The following is a 22,711-nucleotide window of genomic DNA, read 5'->3' on the forward strand; positions in this document are numbered from 1 at the left end:
ACAAGAAAGCACAAGGGCCTGCAATTATCATGCTAAAAGCCGGGCTGTGCCTGCCCATAATTAGATTTCTATATGCATTGCCCTTTCCATATTTTCAATGAACGACATGGGGAGCTGCTCTTTTGCAAGTTTGAGAGAGAGAGGCTCTTTTCTGCCGCTCTTAAGCGTGGAATCGGGATTTTGCAGCAGGTCGGGACAATGGCCCCGGGCGCTGCCGGGTGGCACCGGCTCAGCCCCGCCGGGCATTGTTCACAGCACCCGTGTCCCCAGGGCTTCCCGGGCCATCTGGTACCTTGTGGTTCCCAGCGTGTTCCCACATTGCCTGCAGATGCACAGGGAAAGAGAAGCTGAGTTTGTCTGCTGTGTTTCTGCAATCTGGGTTTTTCCTTAGGAGGGAAATAGACCTGCTGGGCATCTCCTGAAATCAGAGCTTTAGAGTCAACTGTCTGACCCTTGAATCTTTTTAGGACTCCTACACATCCACGTTTCATTTGCTAAGTATCTTACATTTAAACTTTTATTATCAAAAGGCAGAAGCAGAGAAGTGTAAGGCAAGACTGAAACTCTAAGATCCTGCATTCTTCCCCACACATATCTGCCAGGTGACTTCTCTTCAGGCTAAAGTCTGTGCACAAGCTGATGCTGTGCACAGTTCACTCCAACTGTCCTAAAAACGTTTAAAAACACATTAAAGTCAGATCCTGTATTAGCATTAGTGATAGCAATGTGCAAATCTCTGTGAAACTTATTGTCTTACCCATCTAAGAAAAAACCCGCTGAATATCTACGCTCTGACCCCATCTTGAATGGAAAACACCACACAAATAGCCTATAAAAGCTTTGATTGTGCTGTAATATAGGAGCTCAGAGGGCAGAGCTAGTTCTGTCTTTTGTGCAAATGAGATCAGGGAACACAGGAGAGGACTTGGGAAGGGATCTGACACTATGATGAAGTGGCCCTATAGGAGGATTTATTCACTTCCAAAAGCCCAGACTAACCCATCTGCTGCCATCCTGAGAAAGCACTGAGCCACTTCATCTCTGAATTGCTTCCAGTAGCAGCATTTCCCCTTTCTGTGGGGAGGCTCCTGTGTATTTTCCTGAGTGCTCAGCAGCCCTCCCACCTCCAGTCTACATTAACACCATGTAACACCACAACATCTCTCCTTAAAATTCCTATTTAGAAACTGCTCTTTACAGGTAAGAAATCGGTAGGGCTGTTTCCCTCCTTAGACTAAACAAGGAGAGTGCATCAGCACGGGGTTGTTACAGCTGGAAACTCACATTTGCTTTTATGCAGAACAAGAACAGCAAAAGAAGAGTTTAAATACTTTAATCCACCCACTTTAATCTACAGAGAAACACAGTACAAGTAACAAGACAACAAAAAGATGCATTAGGAAACTCAGTAGCAGAATCAGTGCTGTGAAAAAAATCTGCATTTACAGACTTCTATGAATAATATGGAGCAGTTTCTCAAAAGAACCTTGTGGGAGCTTAAGTGACAAGAGACAGACTGTGCTACAACTGACTGTGACCTACTCTAGATAGCCCTAGTCTGGCAGGGGGATTGGACTAGATCTTTTGAGGTCCCTTCCAACCCTTAAAATTCTGCAATTCTGTGACTGAAGACAAAGGTTTTCTTCAGTTTCTCTTGTGTCAGTGTGGAGTCATACCACAGAACAGGGCAGATCTGTGACTTCACTGAAGCTGCAGCTTCCTCCAGACTGAATCTGGCCCAAGCACTCAAATGGGAACTTGTGTGAACATCAAGAAACACTGAATCACAAATGTCACCTTTCTCAGTTGAAAACAACCCAAGACATGATAAAGTCTACTTTTTGAACTACTACCTGCATTTTAAGCTCATTTTTTCCCCCCATTTAGTGCAACTTCAGAATATATGCATCAACACATTGAATACGAATCCCATGTCACAGCATCACAGTAGTTCCAAGACAAAAAACAACTGGGTTTTTTAAACTGTTCACATGCTGATACTTCCTTGAAAGTAGTTATTACTAATTCAAAGTGACAGCTCTTAAAAGTAACATTTTTACAGTATACTGATCACTAATTACTAAACAGAAATAACTACTGTACATGTTGAAGGTACAAGCTACAAAAATAAAAGTCCATTCTGTGTAACTATAAAAACCCTACAAAGAGAAGATGGCTGGAGGTACTCTAAGGATTCCAACAGTTGGTAGCAGACAAAATGGCTTTTGAAGGATGTAAACTTTGAAGATACAGAATGCAATAAACTCACAATGCAAGTTCCCACTTTTAAAATAATTTCTATGCTGAACTCTGCAAACAAGTTGCAAATGAAACAATGCAAAGACATGAATGATGTACAGCAATAAGGGTATACAGCACTAATGAGAAACAAACATTTGGATACATTCATACTTTTGAACAGTTAAGGGCTGGATCCTCAGCTAATATAAGTCCACACAATATCAAGAGGTTTAGTCAAGGCATGTGGCTTTACTCCAGCTACAAGTCTCTCCCTGAGATGCCCAACAACTGATGTGGGTGTTCAGCGTGAACTTTTGGTCATGCCATGCTTTTAGAACTGTGGCCTAAATCAAGTTGAAACAGCAAAGATGTAAATTCTCTCAATATACTTAATTGCTAAATGCACAAGTTGTCTCTTGTCTCACTCCTGTGTTCAAGAAGCAGCTATCATTTCTCAGAAAAAAAGTCAAAGCATTTTTAAGTGGTTCCCATTCAACAGGATCAGATATGCACCAGCAATTTGAAATCTGAAGATACCCTAGTTTATATCTAACTGAAGGGTCAAATCTATTTTCATGTCCAAAAGGAAGAAAACTGCTAGTAGCTGGTATGAACTGCAGAACAAAAAAGGATGTTCAGTTAGAACACATGCCATGATTACCAAGTGTCCTACTCTTACTATAGATTAACTATACAGTTACAGTGGTGCTCTACCAAGAAGCACTTGTTGCCAAGTAAAAAAGAGCAGCTATTATAACATTGATACCATTATGCTGTTCACAGCTAAGGTACAGTGCTTTAAGGGTTTTTTTTAACCAGTGAGATACCACAACATCCACTACAAAAGCTGTGAGCTTCAGTGCAACATAATGCAGAACGAGAAGGAACTGGCCAAACTGAAACCAGAACCTTTATCTATTGGTTCTCAGAACCTGTGGAAAATGAGGAGGTTCCTCCCCAGCAGCAAAGAGCAACAACTGTACTTTTAAAATAGGTCAGGGGGGCTAGGAACTGTTGGAGTCCTTTCTGAGATCTTCCAGGTGTGGTGATGGTGACTGCAAGAGCCAAACAGGTGGGTTCCTGGCCTAAGAGCAAGCTGTATGAAGCCATTCCCATTTTCTTTTCTGACAAGCTAGCTGGTGTGAAGGATAAAGTAGAGGGAAGAGCAGCTCATTACCCTGATTTCAGCAGAGCTTTGGATACAGTCCCAAGCATCATTTTTAGCTGAAAGTGCGCCAGCATAAAATACATCATTAAATGTCTGCGGGGAGGAAGTACTTAGTGAGCAGCTGTAAACATTAGCAAGACAAAATCTGTGGGGGAACAAATTCTCAAGCTGTATCTGCTGAAGTTCTACAGAAGGAAATTGTGTTTCAGGTTACTTAGTGCCCAGTGAAAGCAAGATCTGGAAAAATAAACCTATAAAGGGGCAACACCAAAAGTGAGTACATGAGTATCAAATGCATAAACCATGCTGTAGGATTTACATGATGATGATGGTGAAATGCAATTCCTAATAGAGCCAGCTTAGAAAAATGCTCAAATTTAAACATCCCACAGGATTATATTCATTAATAACTGCAATAATTGCAAAGTGCTGTTAAAAGCATGTTCTAAATACTACCCTAAGCTGCTCTACACACCGGGAACAACACATCAGCAAATGCCATTCACCTCAGCTGGTTCTGGTGGCAGAAAATGTGAGTTTGGACTTCAGACATCTTTTTAAAACACTCATAAAGATCCAAAGTGCAGGTGGCATTTGAAACAGTTTAACCCTGATAGGGATTGTGAAAACACAAGGTAACATCCAGCCCACGGGAAGTTCTATGCACATGAAAATACACCTAAGCATCGTCCCAGTGTGTGTGTGAACCAGCGAGCCTGAGCAGGGTGTGAAGCTGCCTGACTCACACAGGGGCTCACCATGCAGGCTGAAGTTTTTTTGTATTGCATGTCACAGGCCCTACAGTAAAAAGTGTGATCAGACCAAGAATCTGACCAAACTTCAGTTAAACTTCTGTATGCAGCAATACAACTTAGAAATAACCTTTGTGAATTCACTTTTGAGTGCTTGACGACTGCTGTGGTTACTCACCCTGAACATTTTACACAAAGGTATGTCCTGTATGAAGGCTGCTAGAAGAAACCATTAATTTTTTGTCTTTTTTGAAACTTTGCTTTCATCATTTTGCCAATGTTAATAACAACTGGGCAAAGCAAAATCCTTCAGTGCAGGACACACCCGAGACCCTCTGCAGAGTTCCCTCTCCTGGACAGAGAAGGTACTGCAGTGATTCCAATCTGCTTTCAGAAGAGCTAGAGTAGCTATTTGTGCTGGTGCTTCGGGCACTTACAACGATCAAAAAGCACGTAACAGTTCTACAATCACAACACACACGACAATATTAAGCAGCTGCAGCTTAATGACAAATTAGAAAAGCTCATTTACAATAGCTTTGGAATCTGGGTGCCAACTGCTGCTATTTCACTATCCACAGTTGGACTAAAACTTCAAACAGTTCCAGAAAAGTAACTCAAAACAGGCTTTAACTCAATTTGCAACATACTGGAAATAAGGATACCACTGAAACCCAGCGACAGCAGGCTGGCAACAGCAAGACTTCCCAACAGATTCTAGTGCTAACACTCTGTGTTTAAAAACATTTTTTTTTGGCCATGCATATGACAGCTGCAGTTACAACAGAAGGGTGACTCTGTGTCTCATTGGGAGCTGGACACTTCAACCTCACAGAACACTCTCCATACCATAAATACAGTTTTCCAAGAGGCTTCCCCACACTTACAATGGCTTCATTTGCTGCTGTCACCGACAGCCCCTCTGTGAAACACAAACTTCTTCACTGACACCTGCAAGAAGGGGATGATCTGTCCAATACCAGCAACACCTTTTTACAGGGGTTCTCCCAAACAAGTGCCCATTTAGATGCTAACTTCACTGCTAATTCTGCTTTGTTTCTCCAAAAGGAATGATGCATTTCCATTTCCCAGAGAGGATTTCAGGAGGAGGGAGCAGTGAGAGGACGTGCCTGCACAACATCACGGGTGCCCATGCACACCTGGAGAAGCCGGCTCAGGCTGGAAAAAAGGGAGACTTTCCAAGTCTTGTCATAGATCACAGGAGTTCAGAGAGTGAAGGTTTTGAACAGTTAAAGGTTCTTAGGCTATAAGAAAACATTTGAGTTCAGGTAACTCTTTAAACTGTATTATGAACAGCTTAGTGGTGTCTCTTCTCTTGAGAAAATATTGCCTTGCATAGCACATACCCTGCTATCCCACAGCCTTGTCACTTGTTTGTAAACAGTACTTATGCAAGAACCATGGCATGGAACATCATTATTTTTAGGATGTTGATGGCTACAAGTTATTAAAAGAAATAACTTAATCAGTAAGATTTCTGAAGCCAATACAAATTGAATCCCCTAACTAAAATAAGAAAGGGTAGTGGATTTATGTAACATGGTATATATGTTACATGGCTATTTTAAACACTTTTAACATAGATTTAACTATTATTTTCTTCTCTATATTTACATACAATAAAGATGAGGTGTATAAGGCTAATGAATATGGAATTTACAAATGGCTTCTGCTTTATAGTTCACTACACTCTGATCACATTTTCAGACAGCAATAAATTCACAGTCAGTCAGTAGTACTTAAGATCTAGTACATACACTTTCTACAACAAATACCATCAAGTTAAAAATGCTCTCCAAAGAGGACTACAGTCAAAGGCTTTAAAAATACTGTCTTTGCCAAGGTGTCAATAAATTATGTTAAAATATAAATAGTTCATTCACCATTAATGCAAACATCACTTTACAGATTGTTGAAAAAGTTTCATTTTACAAAACCCAGCAACATATTTTATTTTACCCAATGGAATCACCTTCAGTTAGCACGAAGAAAATAAGAAGAGAGATTGAGAGAGTTCTGGCAAAAGCAGCAACATTCAAAGTTCAGACCAAAGCTCTCTTATGATCATGGCTTGTGCAGTATACATGCACCATAGATTCTCTTTCGACTTGGAAAATCACCTTCAGAAACTCAACTGGACTTTACTGGACTACTTAATGACAAAGTTTAAATCTCAAGTCATAGCTCTCAGCTGCTGCAGGCTTAAAATACCTACAACAGAAAAGAAAAAGGGAAGCAGATTTTTCCTTCTGTTAACCACAAAGATGTTTTCACCTGAGAAGGCTTTAACCTGAGAAGCTTCATATATGCCAAACTAACAGATTCCAGGTACTGTTGCTTCTTTCTCATGCCCTATATTCATATGAGAAATGAAGTTTAAGGTTCAATAAAGTATCTCTGATCTCCTAAAAGCCAGTCAGAAAACAAATGCTTCCTTGTTTTTCCCATAATCAAATGATACACCTGAATACCACAGCTTGCTAACCTCTGCAAACTTAGCTTTCAACCTTTACACTTCAAGTGGAAGCGGTTAACAGACTGACTGTTGATCATTTTTGGGTAATTATGAAGCAAGATCTTTAACAAGACTTCAAAAACTCCACATTTGCCAGATATCACTACTTCTTTGAAACCTTCCTCTAAACAGCTTAAAGGAAAGATTCTTTGTCCAAGTTTTCCTCAAAAAAGCTTCCTCAAGAACTATGATGTTGCTATTTTCCAAAACTAGAATTAGTCTCTCACTGAACTGAAGTGGAGTCAGTCACAGGATCACTCAGTGCAAGTCATGATACAATGGTTTTGAAGTTGTACCTTGGGTATTCAGGCCCTCAGAAGTACTCTATCTAGGGCTTATAAAAGCCACTGAAAAAGGTCATTAGGTAATAGAACATTTCCAGAACCTTTGGTCCAAAAGTATCTTTCTTGCTAACCACCATTCAAGAGTTCCCAGATCCTCCTCTTTCTCAGTCAAGCCTGTTAGGTATAATGTGCACAGGAAAGTATTTGTCTTGCTCCCAAGAAGGGATGGCAGCCAGGAGCAGGCTGTTGTCAGAAAATCAGCCCACATCCTACGTGGTCTGGTTTTCTGCTCTGGAACTGTGCTGGGGAAGAGGGCAGGTAGCAGCAGGCCAAACTCCCAGCTGTTCTCTTTGCCAAGGGTATGAAACATTTTGCACTGTGTATGTGCAGAAGATCCGATTCCACAGCAAGGAAGAGCTGCCATATCTGTCTCTTTCCTGCCATTACAGTAACTAACTCCTCCAGCTACAAAGGCTGGGCATCACCACAAATCTAAAAGGCAAAACAGTCATGGTAATTCAGCTGTGAAGGTTTTCATGAACACAAAAGCATGGCTTTTTCCTCAGGTCTACTTCCTTCACAAGTATGAACCTTATGGCATAAACCTTAATCTAGATGAGACGTTCCCGGGGTTTTTAATGAGCTGAAGTTCATCACGTTGAGTGCCACACCACCTATACATCTTCATCTGTCTGCTCTCTCACATGGTCTTGCTCAGACATGCTTGAAGCATCGTCATCTGTTTGCTCACCCGAGTGATACAACATCAGTGCGTGTGTCTTATGAGTTATGGTAACAGTGCAGGGCCCCTGGGCCCACGGCTCTCCATCCACCTGCATCGGCATCTTTGAACTCTTCAGGATCAGCTAGTATCAAACAGAAAAACACAATGGAAGCAGTTCAAAGTAGCTCTGAGGTTACCTTTTAACAACCACAATATACTGATACTGTACCTTGTTAGCCTGGCCAGGGACAAACTTAGTATACAATTTGTTGCACTCATAGGCCACCAACCACAGCCACGTAAGACTGTGAATTAGGACATAATCCATTTTTACTAAGCAAGAGAAACATCTAGATCAACTGTAACTTCAGATCAGAGTTGAGTGCTTGAGATTCTATTGTGCATTAAAATAATATTAGGGAAACAGGTTCCTAAATGCTTACCCTCACTGTATGTGCTTGCCCTAGGCGAACAGGATTTGCTAGTTTCACCTGAATCTGCGCACAGTGGAAAGAACCATGAACACCAACAACTTCCAGGAGTCCATCATCATGTCTATGAAATAAGAAAGGAGATTCTTTGTAGTGATACTCATGAACTCTAGAATACCCTTCCAGAGGGTATTCCACAGTCCTTTTATGGCTATTCCTGTAGAGAAGACAAATGATATTCTGCAAAAACGTTTAAACTCTCTGTTTGTGCTGGACAACAAACTGACACTGAATGGCAAAGAAAGCCACACAAAACTGCAAGTATGGAGCAAAACTCCAGCTGGTACACCCTAGGCTGCCTTTGCAAATGATGGATATATGACTTTCCAAAGCTCATCAGGCCCACAGTGGCTTTATCTTCCTTAAATTCATACAATTTTCTGCCTTTGCATTTGGTTATTAATTTACAGGAAAACCTTTTAATGGCTTAATTTTTGGTGGACTTTGCCCAAATGTTTTGTAGCAATTCAAGGCCATAAGTCTTGTAACATGACATAAAGTATGTTTATACAAATGGCTTCTGAAAAAAGAAGTCACATGAGGGAATAACTTACATGCCCACCAATTCTTCTCTTCAGTATTGCTCCAGCCAACTTACCCAAGCATAGATTGAAATTTTTGGCTTGGTTTTACTCTATATCTTAACCTCTATTAAGATGTGTTATTTTTAATTTTGAGGTGGACATGTCTTTTACTTTTTAAAGGCTACCTTTATTTTCCGTAGCCTCTTCCATGTTATTGCTTAATCATGCCAGACACTTTGAGGAGCTGTTAAAAAACCCCCTTGATGTTTGGGATGCACTTAGCTATGTAAGCACAGCCTACTGGAAGGAACTGCTTATGCTACAGGAACAATTAAAGGAATCAAAAAGGATGCACTGTGTACCTTGCCAAGGGGTAAGGCTCATCACCCATGCCTTCCCAGAGCCTGCAGCCACCTCCCCAGTATCCAATATTCAGGACAATGATGCCTTCCAAATTGGGCAACTCGATTCTCTCACCATCCAATTCTAGCTTTAAAAGACAAACAGAAGTTAATTACTGTGGATCAAATTCAGTACTTCAGTATCAGCTAGTTACTCTCTGTATGCACTTAACAGGCTTCAACTTGAGGAAAAACTGGCACAAGTAGAACATGTTTTCTTTTTTAAAAGTTACTTCTGATTTTACAAGATATTCTAAGCTGTAACGAATTTCTGTTAGTAAAGAGAAGAAAAAGCAACTCTCATATAAGTCTCTGGTGCTAAGGCAAATTTTCTCTGAATGTCAGTACTTGAACTCATAGAACTGAGCTAAGGTCAGATAAAAACCTATGAATTTTCAGTAAGCTCGAAGACATGAATTGCATGAAGGAAGCTGCAGATAGCAAAGGGAACAAAAAATACTCCAGGTCCAGAGCCACCCTCAGATAAATATCACACAGATGTAAAGTGCAAAGCTTTTCTCCTTTTCTTTCACAAGGTTTTTACACTCCACTGATTGCTCAGAGAATAAACAAGTTAAAAAACTTACCTCAATCTTTTTGTTAAGATCTTTACATTCTTGTACTAAGCAGTCTTTGGTTCCATAAAAAAAATAAACAGCCTGTAAAAAAACACCCCAACAAAACAAGGAGAACACAAAACATTGTTAGAAAAAGACAATACATATTCATGCATAGTTATTGTTCTGTAAACCTTATCTAAGATTAATATGAAACACACCTCTAAGCCAAGCTTTCTTCATGGGATAGGCTACAACTTGCAAAAGCAACTTGCTTTCCACTTTAAAAGGAAATAGGCAATATCCTTAACCCATTCAGTTTCAAAGCAAATGAGACATTGTAAACAAATTTGAACAAACAGCATATTGTGTAGGCAAACAAGCAAAGGCAACGTAGAACACTTGTGAGTGGGCTGGAAACATTTTACATATTGAATCCCTTCCCCAAGAAAAATGAGTTAAAACTCTTCCAATGACTTGAAAGGATGCAGGGGAGCAAAGCAAGGTAAAGCAAAAAATAGCTTAAGTCAAGTCAACAGCTCCAAGGACAAAACACACCTTATTAATAATTCTGCTGGAAAACAGAGAAGGAGTCTTCTCACGATGAGCATGAAAATTTAGAGCCATGAGAGCATCAGGTCCTATAGAAAAGTAGTTGTTCATTGTGAATACCTGTAAGACAGAACTTCTAGTTATGGTCTTATTAAATATCATTATTAAGGTTTAAAAGCAGACATAGTGTTTAATGAGAAGTAACTAGAAAAGTAAGTATAAACATACAAGTATTCCATAGAATCCATATTTATACTTGCTAACCAGACCTTTGGTTTCCTCAAGTTGTAGTATCCTTTGTTTGTTACTTGAACCTTCCACCTGAAAAACAACAGCCACTACTTAGACTCATGACAATTAGTATCAAAGCTGCAGTTAGGAATCTCATATCTACACTGGGATCATGTAAAAAGATTCAAATTTAGGTAAATGATAAAAGACTTAAGCTTTGTAGAATAAACAAATAAAGAATCATTTTGGACCTCAGTTATTTTTCAGTTCCCTCCCACAATACTCCTGTTTCTTCACATATTCTGCTGCACCTGGGTATCAGCAAAGCTACAGCTCTATTTGGTTCTAGAGGATTTCTCTTCCCTTACCTGTCTAGTTTGATTCCATCTGCCTCCATGACATTTCTTAAGATTTGTTCTACAGGGACCTCTCCAGCATAACCTGCACCCCAGCCCAGAGTGTTAGACAGGTCATTGCCTGTTCCCAGAGGTAAAATTGCAACTTGTGGAATAAAACGTTCTTGCCCCTAGGATACAAAAACACTGCATATTAGCTCCCTCTACAGCAGTCTTTCTCTCCCTTTTATACACATATGTTCAAGTTAGATAAATATCATTAATCTTCACAGCAGCTTGGTACATAGTCCAGAACAACAGAGCTGGCAGACAGCACATTTAAGTACTTATTGTAGGGATAATGGAAAAAAGGGAATGGTAAACCCTTGTGAGAAGAGAATAAAAATACAATATGGAAACAACACATTATTAATATTAAAGAGAGTATTCCTTCAAAAGGATGGTCTTTGAATATAGAGGTGAAGCCTGAACTTCTCATCTGATTTCCTGATTATATGCTTCTGACTTTCTGCAGCCATGGTAAATTACTAACACTATTTACTTCATGTACCTCTGGAAGTGATGTGAACACTCAAGAGAGATGTAACACACAAGTATGTGAACTATGACAAGACCTCAGAATGCTCTCACAAGACTGAGGTTAGTTAGATGCACATAATGCTACAGTATTCAACCACAGCCTGAAATTCACATATTTGAAAGTCTGTATTGAAGTTTCAGAGATGTCACATACAGACATGGATCCAACTGTCACCAACAGATGGAGCAGGTGATAATCACCTCTGCTGATCACTGAGTAGGTGACAGAAGCAGATATTCAAAGTAGCCACCTTAGCAAGGGTCTTTGATTGCTTTACCACAGAAGGTAAAGTTATTTCTGATGTACTATGGCCTTTGCAAGTACAGCACAGCTGAATTTCAATAAACAGCATTATGGTTATTATTTTTCCAAGAAGTTATCAGCCAGGTAGCTTGTATCTGAGTCAAGATAAATGGAGCAAATAACCTACTGCTGATAATAAAAAGGTTTTGCTGATAATCTCAACAGTATTTACACAACTCCAACGACTCAATTTGAAAACTTGGAAACAAAGAACTCAGATCTCACCAACTATATTGGCTTTTACAGACAACATATCAAGTGGCCAAGACCGAGTAAACATATATTGATGTTTATTAACCTTTATAGCTACACTTAACCATTATAGTTACTTTGTTGTGTTTCTACTTTATCAGCACATAACAATTCTCAAAGAAGCTCAGTTTGCCTATGCATGAAGCTGTAATAGTGGCCTTCAACTACATTTCATATATTAACAAGAAAGCTGCAGCCAAAAAAGTCTGATAGATGAATAGGAACTTTCCTCCTTTCATCACTAGACAAAAAGTTTATTAGGTAAAGCACTAAAGCTCTAGTAATTATTATTCATTCTTAGTTTTCTCGAGAGTTCCTATTAGTACCCTGAAAACTAGAATATCTTGTATTTCAAATCTATGGTAAAGATGGAGATTATTTTTTCCTTCTCTACCTGCTGTCAATAGGTGAGGCTGCAGACTCATGGATTCTTTAGAATCTATGATAAAGAGTAGAAGCCAATTACTGCACTCATTCATGCACTGGGGATATAACCAGTATAGCCAGCAAAGTTATGAGGTTATTATAAAAGACTGAGCATGCTGGGAGGAATAAGCAGTCAGAGGACATTAACTACAAAATAAATCTGTTTGGACAAAGAGGAAAAAACAATGCATAAAATATTCTGCAGCTTGTTCTTTTATTCTTTTACAGAAAAGAACAACTTCATCATTTAAGAGCTAATGCTTTCCTATTTTGCTTGAACTACAGGGAATCATAACAAGATGCACTCTCTCCCAGCAATATGAATAAGCAATCCTGCAAATATTTCTCTGTAGGCTTCGTCAGGAAGATGAAAACAATAAAAGCAGGTAAGAGATGAGGTGTGGCACTTCAGCAGCTCCAAAACTCATTTCACCATAAAACATTGTTTAATTTAAAACTCGATACCTTTATCTTCATTTCATCAATTGCATCCAGGACCCAGCCTACTGTGCCATCCCCACCACAGACAAGAACCCTGACAGCGTTGCAAGGCAGCAAGGTACAAAGTTGGAGAGCTTTAGTAGGTGTAATTTTGCTTAGATCAAAAACCTTGAATAAAAGGAAAATAAGGAGTTCCATAAGTTCACAGAACATGACTCAGGATTTGCCTCACAGACAAACAACTTTAAGAAGCTCCTTCTAATATAAAAGATTCTTCATTTACAATATTACTTTAGAAAATGAACTGTCTTTGACTTTTACATGCAGGATTTGTTTTCTCAGATTCACAACAGAGCTCCAGCTGCTTCACTGGGAATAAACATCATTGGTAATCCCAGCTGACAGAGTCCTAAGAAAAGTCTGTCTAGGAGCACTATGACAACTTCTGTAGAGCTGAAAGACTCCAGATAAAAAAGTATTTTTAAATACTCTGCACACAAAGAGGTTTTTCTTTAAAGCCTTATTGAGATGCATTTGAAACAAAGACGTAGTGATTTTTATTGGCTGTGTTCTAAGTCCAGGTTTTGAACTTCAAAGGAAGAGCATTAAGGTGCAGCCAGGAAACCCAAGGAACAACTAACTCCCTTAGTCAACATCCTGTGCCATCCCAGGGGATTTTAAAGGGAAAGAGACACCACAAAGCAGCAACTGTAAACATTGACCTCTTCACCAGCAAAGGGAAGAATTAAACAAACACAGGTCTTCTTTTTCCACAAGATTCTACTATCATTGTGTAAGCAAAGTGATGTTTATTCTAATTTAAACGTTTATTATAATGGCTTTTGACTGTAAATACCTGAACGGGGTTCAGTAGAATTTTAAACTCTCCTAGCAAAGTTTCACCCATGTTGTTTCCACTACGAGTATTAGCCAGTACAATCACTGGCATCCAGTGCTTCCTGCAGTAAGGTACTACCTGCAAAAAGGTACAAGTCAGTCAGTTGCACAAATACTGCATGTCTGAAAATGCTTAAAGCCTTGCTCCAAAACCTGTCCTGTTATTGTCACAGTGAGGAAGTTACCAATTACTCAAAACAGAAACAAAAACTTCTGACACACCGAGGATGAAGATTTCTGTTCTGCAGTGCCTAGAACAACAAATACTCCCATGTCAGGAACACAGTGGTAGAAAAATGACAAAACATTCCAGGAAGGTACCCAAATATCAGTGTTGGAAATCCAAATGTCTGCTCAGGATTCAACAACCACGTTGAAAATGACAAACACCTTTGAATTAACACTGCAAGTACTTCACGTGTACTGAAACATTCATCTGACAGTTGTTAACCTGATAATGCACTAAGATCAAATTTTAATGTGTGGGGCTTTTTTCTAACCCACTATAAAAAAGAAGCAGTAGCCAATTACCTTTTCATAACTGGTTCTTTTATCTTTCCTCATCTGGTTGATTGTAGACAAATAGTATGGTGGAATAATTAAATCTCTGAATTCTCCCAATGTACACTCCTCAGTCTTTAAACAATCCACCATGCAGTCATCATGCACAGTGTGCTGACACCACACACATCTGGAAAAAAAAAGATGGAAAAACATGACCAAAATCCTCACCAAGCACACTGATTTTGTTCATTTGTTTCAGATAGTCTAACTTGCCGACAAGTGTTTATTTTTACATGCACCACTTTTAATAATATTTTAAGTACAAGTGCTATAAATATCCTCTTTGCCTTATCTGCAGTGTTAACAGTTACACTGAAAGCTTGCACAAGAAACTGAACTCCTATCCATCCTTAAGGAGCACAGACAGAACACCAGAGTTCAATTTATTAAAGTGTTACTAATAACATTCATTAATACATTTTTTAAGAGTGATAATATCCCTTCCAGTCTGAAGCCTAAATGGTTACAGAACACTGTGCAAGGCTGTTGGGATTTTGTTATGCAAAACTGATCTGCTTTTTGACCTATTCTAAAAGCTGTGCTGGAAAATGGACTAGAACAAGAGGAAATACTGCAATATCCATTGCCAGCCTCTGCAGAATGTTAATCCTCATTTGTAACATCCAAAGCCTTGGTTTAAGCAGCTGTGAAGGCTATTTTTGGAGCCCTTCTGACTAATCTAGCACACAACTAGAATAGCAATCATACTTGCCCTGTACTGCAACCTTCTTCTTTTCCTCTTCCTTCCTTCTCCCTTTGTCTCCAAAATCCTCTTCTTCCCTCCTGTGCATACTCTCTCTCAAGGTTTTGGTTCTGATAGCATGCTCATTTACACTGGAATTCTGCTGATGTACCAAGCAATTTGACAGTACCACAAGGAAGCAAAGCAGAATGTATGCTGGAAAGGTGACATCCTTTGAGAAGGATGAAGTAACAGTGTACCCAGCACCTCGACACTTCTGCCACCGTGTCATGCTGATAACTTAGCAAGCAGATTCACTGGTGACACTGCAAGCTCATTCAACGGCTCCTAGGAATTTTTTAACACTCTTAGCACAAACATTAATAATAGATTGTATTACAGTAGCTTTTAAATGGTCTCATTAGGGGTTTTTTGTCTGAGTATCCTTAAAAACGACCTTAAGCCAGCAATGGGATGGCTGTTTTTTCTAGTCACGCTAAGCAGATGCCAGTTTTGCAGAGATACATACACATTTTGGTGCTCTGAGTTGTGAGCTCTGCAACCGAATCCACTTAGGCTATCCACTATACACAGTAGATGCATTACAAAACTTCTTCAGGCCATCCCCTAAAATATAACCTCTCTTGGACACAGCTGGCCTTTTATACATAGTTGCACAGTAGCCAGCACATCATGCTGGAGTAACAGGTAAGTTACTCCATAACAAGTTACATATAAGTAACAGGTATGAGAACAAGCAGAGAAGAGTTGCAATGCCATACTTTCATCTGTGACTCAAATTACCCACAAGTACCCATTTCAATCTTAAGATTCTTTAAAGCTGGCTTTCTTTTTTTTGACAAGTTTCATACTTGGCTACTGCAGGATCTAAAAGGTAATGTGTTTTAATAATCCTATGGAAAACACAATATTGATAAGGCATTGCAGTAGATCCAAAGTTGAATTTCCTAGCAGTACCTGTAGTCGCAGAGCTTGGGCTGTGTGCCGCACTGTTGTTTGCATATCATACAGCAGCTGCAGAGTGGGACGTTGCCTCTGATCCAGTGGTGTGGCATAGAGCTGTGGGCTCCCCCACCGCTCCTCATCATAATCTCCTTGCAGAGAAAAAGCTGGTCAGCCTTCTTGAGGCATCCTTCGCTGACACGCAGTCCGCAGCAGTTGCAGAAAGCACCCTGAAGGATGTGCTGGGCGCACACGCAGCAGTAGGAGGGCTGCCCGAAGAGGTCCGTGTAGTGCCAGTCATGCTTGCTCTTGCGAAAGATGTCTCGGATCAACACCTGCCGCCGGGACCGCTGGAAGCTGCACCACAGGGTGATCAGCACCGGCAGGATCACAGAGCACAGAGTCCAAAACACCAAACTCCAGTCAGCAACGGCCGAGGAGGATGTGCCGCTTCTGCTCTCCGTCCCTTCCATTCCTCAGCAGCTCGGCCTCACCAGCCTGACCCCTCGCACACGTCGGGCACGGCCCGGGAACGGCCCCTTCGTTCAAGGAGCCAACGCGCAGCTTCATGAAACATCTTTTAATCCCTTATTAGGGCTAAGCATCAATTTCCCCCCACATCTGACCGACCTACCAACCAACAGGATTTCCGCACCGCCCAGGGACGAGGAGCTGCTCCGCTGCCTGCCCGGGCCTAGCGCAAAGCCGGCCGGCGCCCCGCCTCCTCCCAGACGGGCCCTACTCTCGTCCGCTCGCCCCCGGCAGGACTCGCCACACGCCCCGGCGGCCCCCGACGCCCCACTTCCACTCGGGCCTCCGGGGCGGCGGCGGAGTGGGGGGGGACACACGATCCCAGCCCCGCGCCGAGGCCGTGGCTCCTCGGGCCGCCTGCCCTCGGGCCGCGTCCCGCAGCGCGGCGGCGGCTCCCGGCGGCGGCGGCTCCCGGCGGTGGCGGCTCCCGGCGGCGGCGGCTCCCGGCGCTGGCTCCCGCCGCTGCCGCCTGCGCTGGGCCGAGCGGCGGCCGCCGGCGATGCGCGGGCGGCGGAAGCGGAAGCGGCGGCGGGCGGTTGCCAGGCGACGGGCGCCGCCCGGAAACAGGCGGGAGGGTTGCCGAGGTCGGCAGCGGTTTAGTCGCGGCTCAGGGCACATCGTCAGCGGCAAAGCCGAGGGGAACGGCCCGAACTGGCCCGGGCCTAAATTATCATGCTATTTGTTGCTTTATTACCCCATAAATGCCCATATTATCCCCTTGTCGCCCCCTCCATTTCGTTGTGTCCTCCCTTGTTCTGCTGCTCCCCCTGTAGCAGTTTAAATAGTTGCTGCTATTAGAAACGATGAGTTTTTGCACTTTCCACACAGTGTCTTGCACAGTTCCATAAACCAAACACTTCTTGGCTGTTGGTATCTTAAAACACGTGCTGAAAATGAAAAACGTCTGTAGTTGGTCAATACTCAGGTTTCATAGCAGGACGTTTGAACCCAGCTCCTGAACTCCGCTGTCCCCATCACCTGCTTCCATGCTGGGCAAGCCCTCACACCTACAGCACTCTCTGTTTAACCCATGACTGTCAAGTTTTTATAAACAACTGTGCAAACAGTTGTGCCAATCCAGCCCAGCTGGCTGAGGAGACTCCGGTGCCTGTCTGAGGGGTGTTCACAGAGCCCCCCTTTCTGACTTGGTTTCACTGGAAAAGACTGACTTGTGCAGAAATAGACACAGACAGAATAAATACCACTTCTTTAGGAAAGTGAAAGGCACAGATGAGAAGGGCTGCTGGGAGCGAGGCTGGCAAACCCTGGATGAATCCCTGTGGTGCAGAAGGTGTGGGGATGCGCCGAACCTTTCCCTTAAAGAGGAAATGCTAATTACTCAGATCCCTCGTGTGAGAGCCACTGATGATTCCCGACTCCTTATTTCATACCTATATTCAAAGGGACACGTTTCTTTTCCTCCAAAGTGGTGATGTTGGCTCCAAATGTCCAGTGTAGTGCTGCACAGGAAAGGTCTGGACAGTCACATCTCTCCAGGCAAAATGTAATGGTTTGCAATGACATTCATTAACCTACATTCTTAATTTACACTATGCTTACTAATAAGGACACTTAAAATCCTGTCTTCTACTAAATTGTCTTGAAAAGAGAATTATGTGAGTTTTCATTTGTATAATTCTATTAATTTGCTAAAAACCTCTCTGCTGTGTTTTACAGCAGGGATAATTTGGGTTTGCTAGAGTTAAACCACATTAATATGTATTTCTGTGCTGGAGTAGAGACAATTTTTGAAAAAGGGGCCCCCTTGCAGCTGCTTTTGAGACTGACATGTAGTGTTGGACAATGGTTTGTTTTAAAAAACAATTGCTTATCTTGGGCACCCAACTCCATTTCTTGGTATGCTAAATGTAAGGTGATGTGGTTTATTTTCACAAATTCAAAACATTCAGTGTAACTCTGAAGCCAGAAGTGGAAAAAAAAGGTCTTCTATTTTCTTTCCCTTAGGAACAGAGTTATGCTGAGCATGTGTCAGTAGATAATAGCCTAATTCAAAACTTTGAGCCAGATGTCTTCAAAATCATACTATCACTCAAATTAGTTAAAGCATAAACAAATATCTGTGACTGACGTAGCTACTTCAAATAGGCCAATGCCTCAGTCAGTGTTACTCATTTTGGAACAGACTGAGAGAAAGTAGAATCAAAATGAAGCAGTTACTTGTGTTTGTCTCCTTTTTGGTTCTGATGACCACCTTTACAGGTAGGAGTTTATATAAAACAAACCTGTGCATGCATGTGGAGCTGCAGGGCATATTGTAATAGTATTAATTTGTCAACCTTCTACTTTAGCATTTTCATACTTCATTTTTCATACTTAAATATGATTATATTGCAGGCTTTCTGTGATTTGATTGTTAACACTCGTGCTATTGTACTTGATATTTTACTCTCTGCATTACCACACTGTAGTCATTTATTAAAAACACCCCAAATTTAATTTACTAGCTTAGTATTTTAATATTATTTTACCATGGTCCTGCAAGCTAAATGTTCAATGCAGCCTCTCCTTTGCAACAAAAGTCTAACTTATTAATGTCAAAAATAATCCTAAGAAGTAAAGCAACACAGAAAAGAACAAAGAATTGGAAGAGTTAGTAATGTCAGTGGTTAGATGGTGCTGTTATATTTTTTCATTTTAGAGTAACAGGAATGTGTAGGGTTTGCTTCAGACTGGTAGAACTATAGAAAGCACGAGTATAAAAATGGTTTAAAATTCCACTCAGACCTCCTGGAATGCAATATCCCCTGGGAAGGGGCTGTAATGAAAGAACACTTTGTATATAGACAAAAATCAGGTTTGGAGACATTTCATTTTACAGCTGAGAGATAAAATATTGACTTCTTGGTAAAGTCAGAACTAATTTCTGCATTTCTGTCTTTAGACACTTCACCAATTTTGACTGAAAAAGATGCCAAACAGGTTCTGAGAACTCGTCGTGAAGGCAGACTGCGAAAGGCTGGTTTTCCTGATGAGCCAATGAGGGTGATTTATGATATTTATTTAAAAATTACATTAACTTAAAAAAAATGCCCAAACCTCACGAGCAAAACCCCTCAAACATTTGTGCCTGGTATTAAATATCTACAGATTTAATTCCAAACAATATGTTATGAATATGACTTTTAAGCAGCTGAGTTCTGTGAAATACTACCAAACTCCTTTACATCCTTCCAATGACTGTTAAGTAGGGTTCTGTAAGTGCTGAACATTGCTCAGGAAATGTACTCTTGCAGAATGTGGAAATTCTTTATCACGGTTCAAAAATGTCGATTAAATTATTGAGAAGAAAGTGACTTTTCATTTATAGAAATGTGGATTTCATCAGGTTGTTCCTGAAAAATGAAATAACAGGAAATGTCTTCTGCTTACAGTACATTCTGCATTCAAGGCAGAATGGAGATGTAGGTGTCAGTGGTCAGTGTGGAGATCAAGGTAGCTCTGAACTAGCTGTTAAAATCACTTTCATTCACTTGCTTATGAATGCTACAGATAGGAAGACTGGTTATTATGTTGTAGAAGTTTTTAATTGGTAGCTTAATGCAACAGCATTTTTTCCACATGCAATATTTACATTTATGTATTTCTAAACTATATCACAACAAAGGAAAAAGAAGGAAAAAGCCTTCTGTTTTACTTGCTTTGACAAGGTGTAACATATAACTCTGCACTTCTCAAGAGGTACTTAAGGTATTTTAAAATTACCGCCTGTTTCTTTCCAAAGTAAATAAACTGTGCTCAGATTACACATTCTGAAGAGGTAAAGCCCACAGAAGCTAGAAAGCACACAATAGATTGTGCATGTGTGAGGAATATGAGGAGCTCAGCTTAGCAAGGCACTGAACACTTACGAACTCAGTGGGACATCAAGATTGCTACACACCTCATGGGACTGAGCTCTGTGTGGGCCAGGCTTGTGGAGACAGCTTGTGGTTGGCCCTTTCCAATGGTTAGTGTACACCAGCCAAATAGAATCCACCTGGCCATATGCCACTCCCGCTGCACACGCTTCTCTGTCACATGTAATGGCCACAACAAATCAAACCTGTCATGAGAATGTTGCACCGTGCTTATTAGCAAGCTGGCACAATGATGACTGTACAACACAGCCAAAAACCAGATGGCATGGGCTTCACTTCTGCCCACAGCATTCAGGATTGGTTTGATTTCTAAGCTGTTGCTAAATGAACCTTGTGGATTTTGACAATTAGTGGGAATACAGTTCCCATCTATGCTGATGCTTAATATCCCACCATGATTATATGTTAGGTAGTAAATATATATTAAATGCAAAATAAATGGTAGAGAAGTTGGACTGAGTTAAACCCTGTATTACTGGAAGTTCCATGTGAACACATAATGCTCTTAGTCATGTGGTTTAGTTTTAGGTAGTCCTGTGAGGAGCAGGGACTTGGACTTGGTGGTCCTTGTGGGTCCCTTCCAACTCAAGATGTTCTGTGATTCTGTGGTTGTAGGTGGGGAGCAGAGGGAGTGAGGGCTAGAGAAGGGTTTAATTACTGACTTCTGTCCTTGCCACCTTCCATCCTACCACGATGAGAAACAAACATTTGTGGAGAAATTCCAGTCTTTTTATTTCTTTTCCTTTCTTTTTCTTTTTTAATACAGCAATGCTGGATTTCTGTAAGAAACTTCAGACATAAGAGTACTTGGGTTTTGGGTTTTGTTGTTTTGGGTTTTTTAGGTGTTTCTGTGTTTGTTTGTGTTTTTGTTTTTTCACTAAATATCAAGGTTTTCAGTAGAAAAGGAAATATCTTTTGATTAAAAACCCTATTCCTGCCCCCTAGGTGGAACACAGAGATTTTCCCTTGTGAATGAACATGGCTGCTGTATCCTTGTGCACAGTTCTACCACACGCTCAAGGAGGAAAAACTGAATTTGTATAGATTCTTTGTAGCAGAATGAAATTCAATGAATGCTGGGATGAACCCACCTCTGTTCTTCTATTTTAAGCAAAATCTGTTTGTACTAGGCCAGATCATGCTGAGCTGGGGAATTTAATTTGCAATTCTTTGTGACACTATTTGACTTCCACAGCGCTGTTTCAGTCAAAAAGCCTATTCAGTTAAAGACAGCAAGAGTTGCCATCTTTGGTTATTTTTGAAATGGCATTTATGTTATAAGCATATTTTAATCTTACTTTGACCAAGGCTCTGCTTTTCATCACATGGTGTCTTCTCAGTCATTCAGTCCTGCTCTCCACACGTTTGTAATGCAGTCTCTCAGAGGAATTTAAGCCAAATCTCCTTGTGCTGTGAGGACAAAAAGCACAGTAAAAGGCAGGATACTAAAGTGTCCTGCTGGCACCCAGTGTACCAGCTCTGTGGTCAGCACAAAGAGCAGAGAACTGGATGACAGTGGGAACATTTAGCCAGTGCAAAGGGTTTATGCTACAGTTTCCATTCCTACAACACCCACTGTGCAAAGCCATGGGGTGCATTTTGAAAAAATGTAGCTAGTGTTCACAAAGATCATGAGCCCACATGCTCTGGGACTGTAACTTCTTAAAAGCCTGATGGAGGTCAAGTGTTTGGTGCATAACACACTTTAGTTTGATCACTTGATAACCCTATATGTTCGGAAGGGAAATTCACATTATTTGATGTATCACATAAAGAGTAATCATCTCTGATGGATGCTACTTACTAGAACCCTTCAGAGTACTGCCACATGACCTATAATGGGTTAATGTTTTTAATCAGCAGGAATCAATTTTCAAAAGAGGCTTCAAGAGACCTATCTGTGAGAATTCTTCTGTACCCTCAGGACTAACAGAGGCTTCAGTGTTAATATGCAAATAAGAAATATGTATGCAGAATTCCTAGTTTATGAGTATTGTTGTGAAACTCTTGCTCAACACCTTTGCTGATCTGGATGGTGATGTCATTCATTAAATATCATAGGCTGAGGCAAGCTGACTAGCAACATAATTTCACTATATTTGATAATTTTAAGGGGTAAAATAATTGCTCTTATATAAGTTGTAGAATTCTCCTGGTTCATTGACCTGAAATTAGACTTCAGTTACGACGTAATTAAATGACCTTTTCTTCTCTTTTATTAGGAGTATATGCTGTACCTGCAACGTCTGGAGCAGAGAGCAGAAGAACAATTCCTTGAACACTGGTTGAATCCACATTGTCTCCCACACTGCAACAGGGATTTAGTGCATCCAGTCTAATGGTTTTGCTTATCTCACAATGGTATATATTGCTTTTA

General features: G+C 40.8%; 2 protein-coding genes across 3 annotated transcripts; one reads left to right on the forward strand and one right to left on the reverse strand.

Annotated features, from left to right (window-relative positions):
- Nucleotides 1-1,317: 1,317 nt before the first annotated feature.
- Nucleotides 1,318-16,856, reverse strand: DGKE (diacylglycerol kinase epsilon). 2 transcript variants are annotated; one of them, XM_062010854.1, is made up of 11 exons: nucleotides 15,941-16,856; nucleotides 14,248-14,407; nucleotides 13,676-13,795; nucleotides 12,844-12,987; nucleotides 10,830-10,987; nucleotides 10,500-10,551; nucleotides 10,237-10,350; nucleotides 9,709-9,780; nucleotides 9,083-9,210; nucleotides 8,197-8,260; nucleotides 1,318-7,847 (listed from the first exon to the last, which is right to left on the reverse strand). In XM_062010854.1, the coding sequence occupies exons 1-11, from the start codon at nucleotides 16,396-16,398 to the stop codon at nucleotides 7,656-7,658; spliced, it is 1,662 nt and encodes a 553-aa protein (XP_061866838.1). In that variant the 5' UTR covers nucleotides 16,399-16,856; the 3' UTR covers nucleotides 1,318-7,655. The 2 variants fall into 2 exon arrangements, with proteins under 2 accessions (XP_061866838.1, XP_010199032.2); XM_010200730.2 differs by having other exon boundaries at nucleotides 8,149-8,260.
- A 1,765-nt stretch (nucleotides 16,857-18,621) lies between these two features.
- On the forward strand, nucleotides 18,622-22,673 carry C18H17orf67 (chromosome 18 C17orf67 homolog). Its single transcript, XM_010205756.2, has 3 exons — nucleotides 18,622-18,676; nucleotides 19,359-19,459; nucleotides 22,557-22,673. The coding sequence occupies exons 1-3, from the start codon at nucleotides 18,622-18,624 to the stop codon at nucleotides 22,671-22,673; spliced, it is 273 nt and encodes a 90-aa protein (XP_010204058.1).
- The last annotated feature ends 38 nt before the right edge of the window (nucleotides 22,674-22,711 follow it).

Source organism: Colius striatus, chromosome 18 (genome assembly GCF_028858725.1).
Source record: "Colius striatus isolate bColStr4 chromosome 18, bColStr4.1.hap1, whole genome shotgun sequence".
Lineage (NCBI taxonomy): Eukaryota > Metazoa > Chordata > Aves > Coliiformes > Coliidae > Colius > Colius striatus.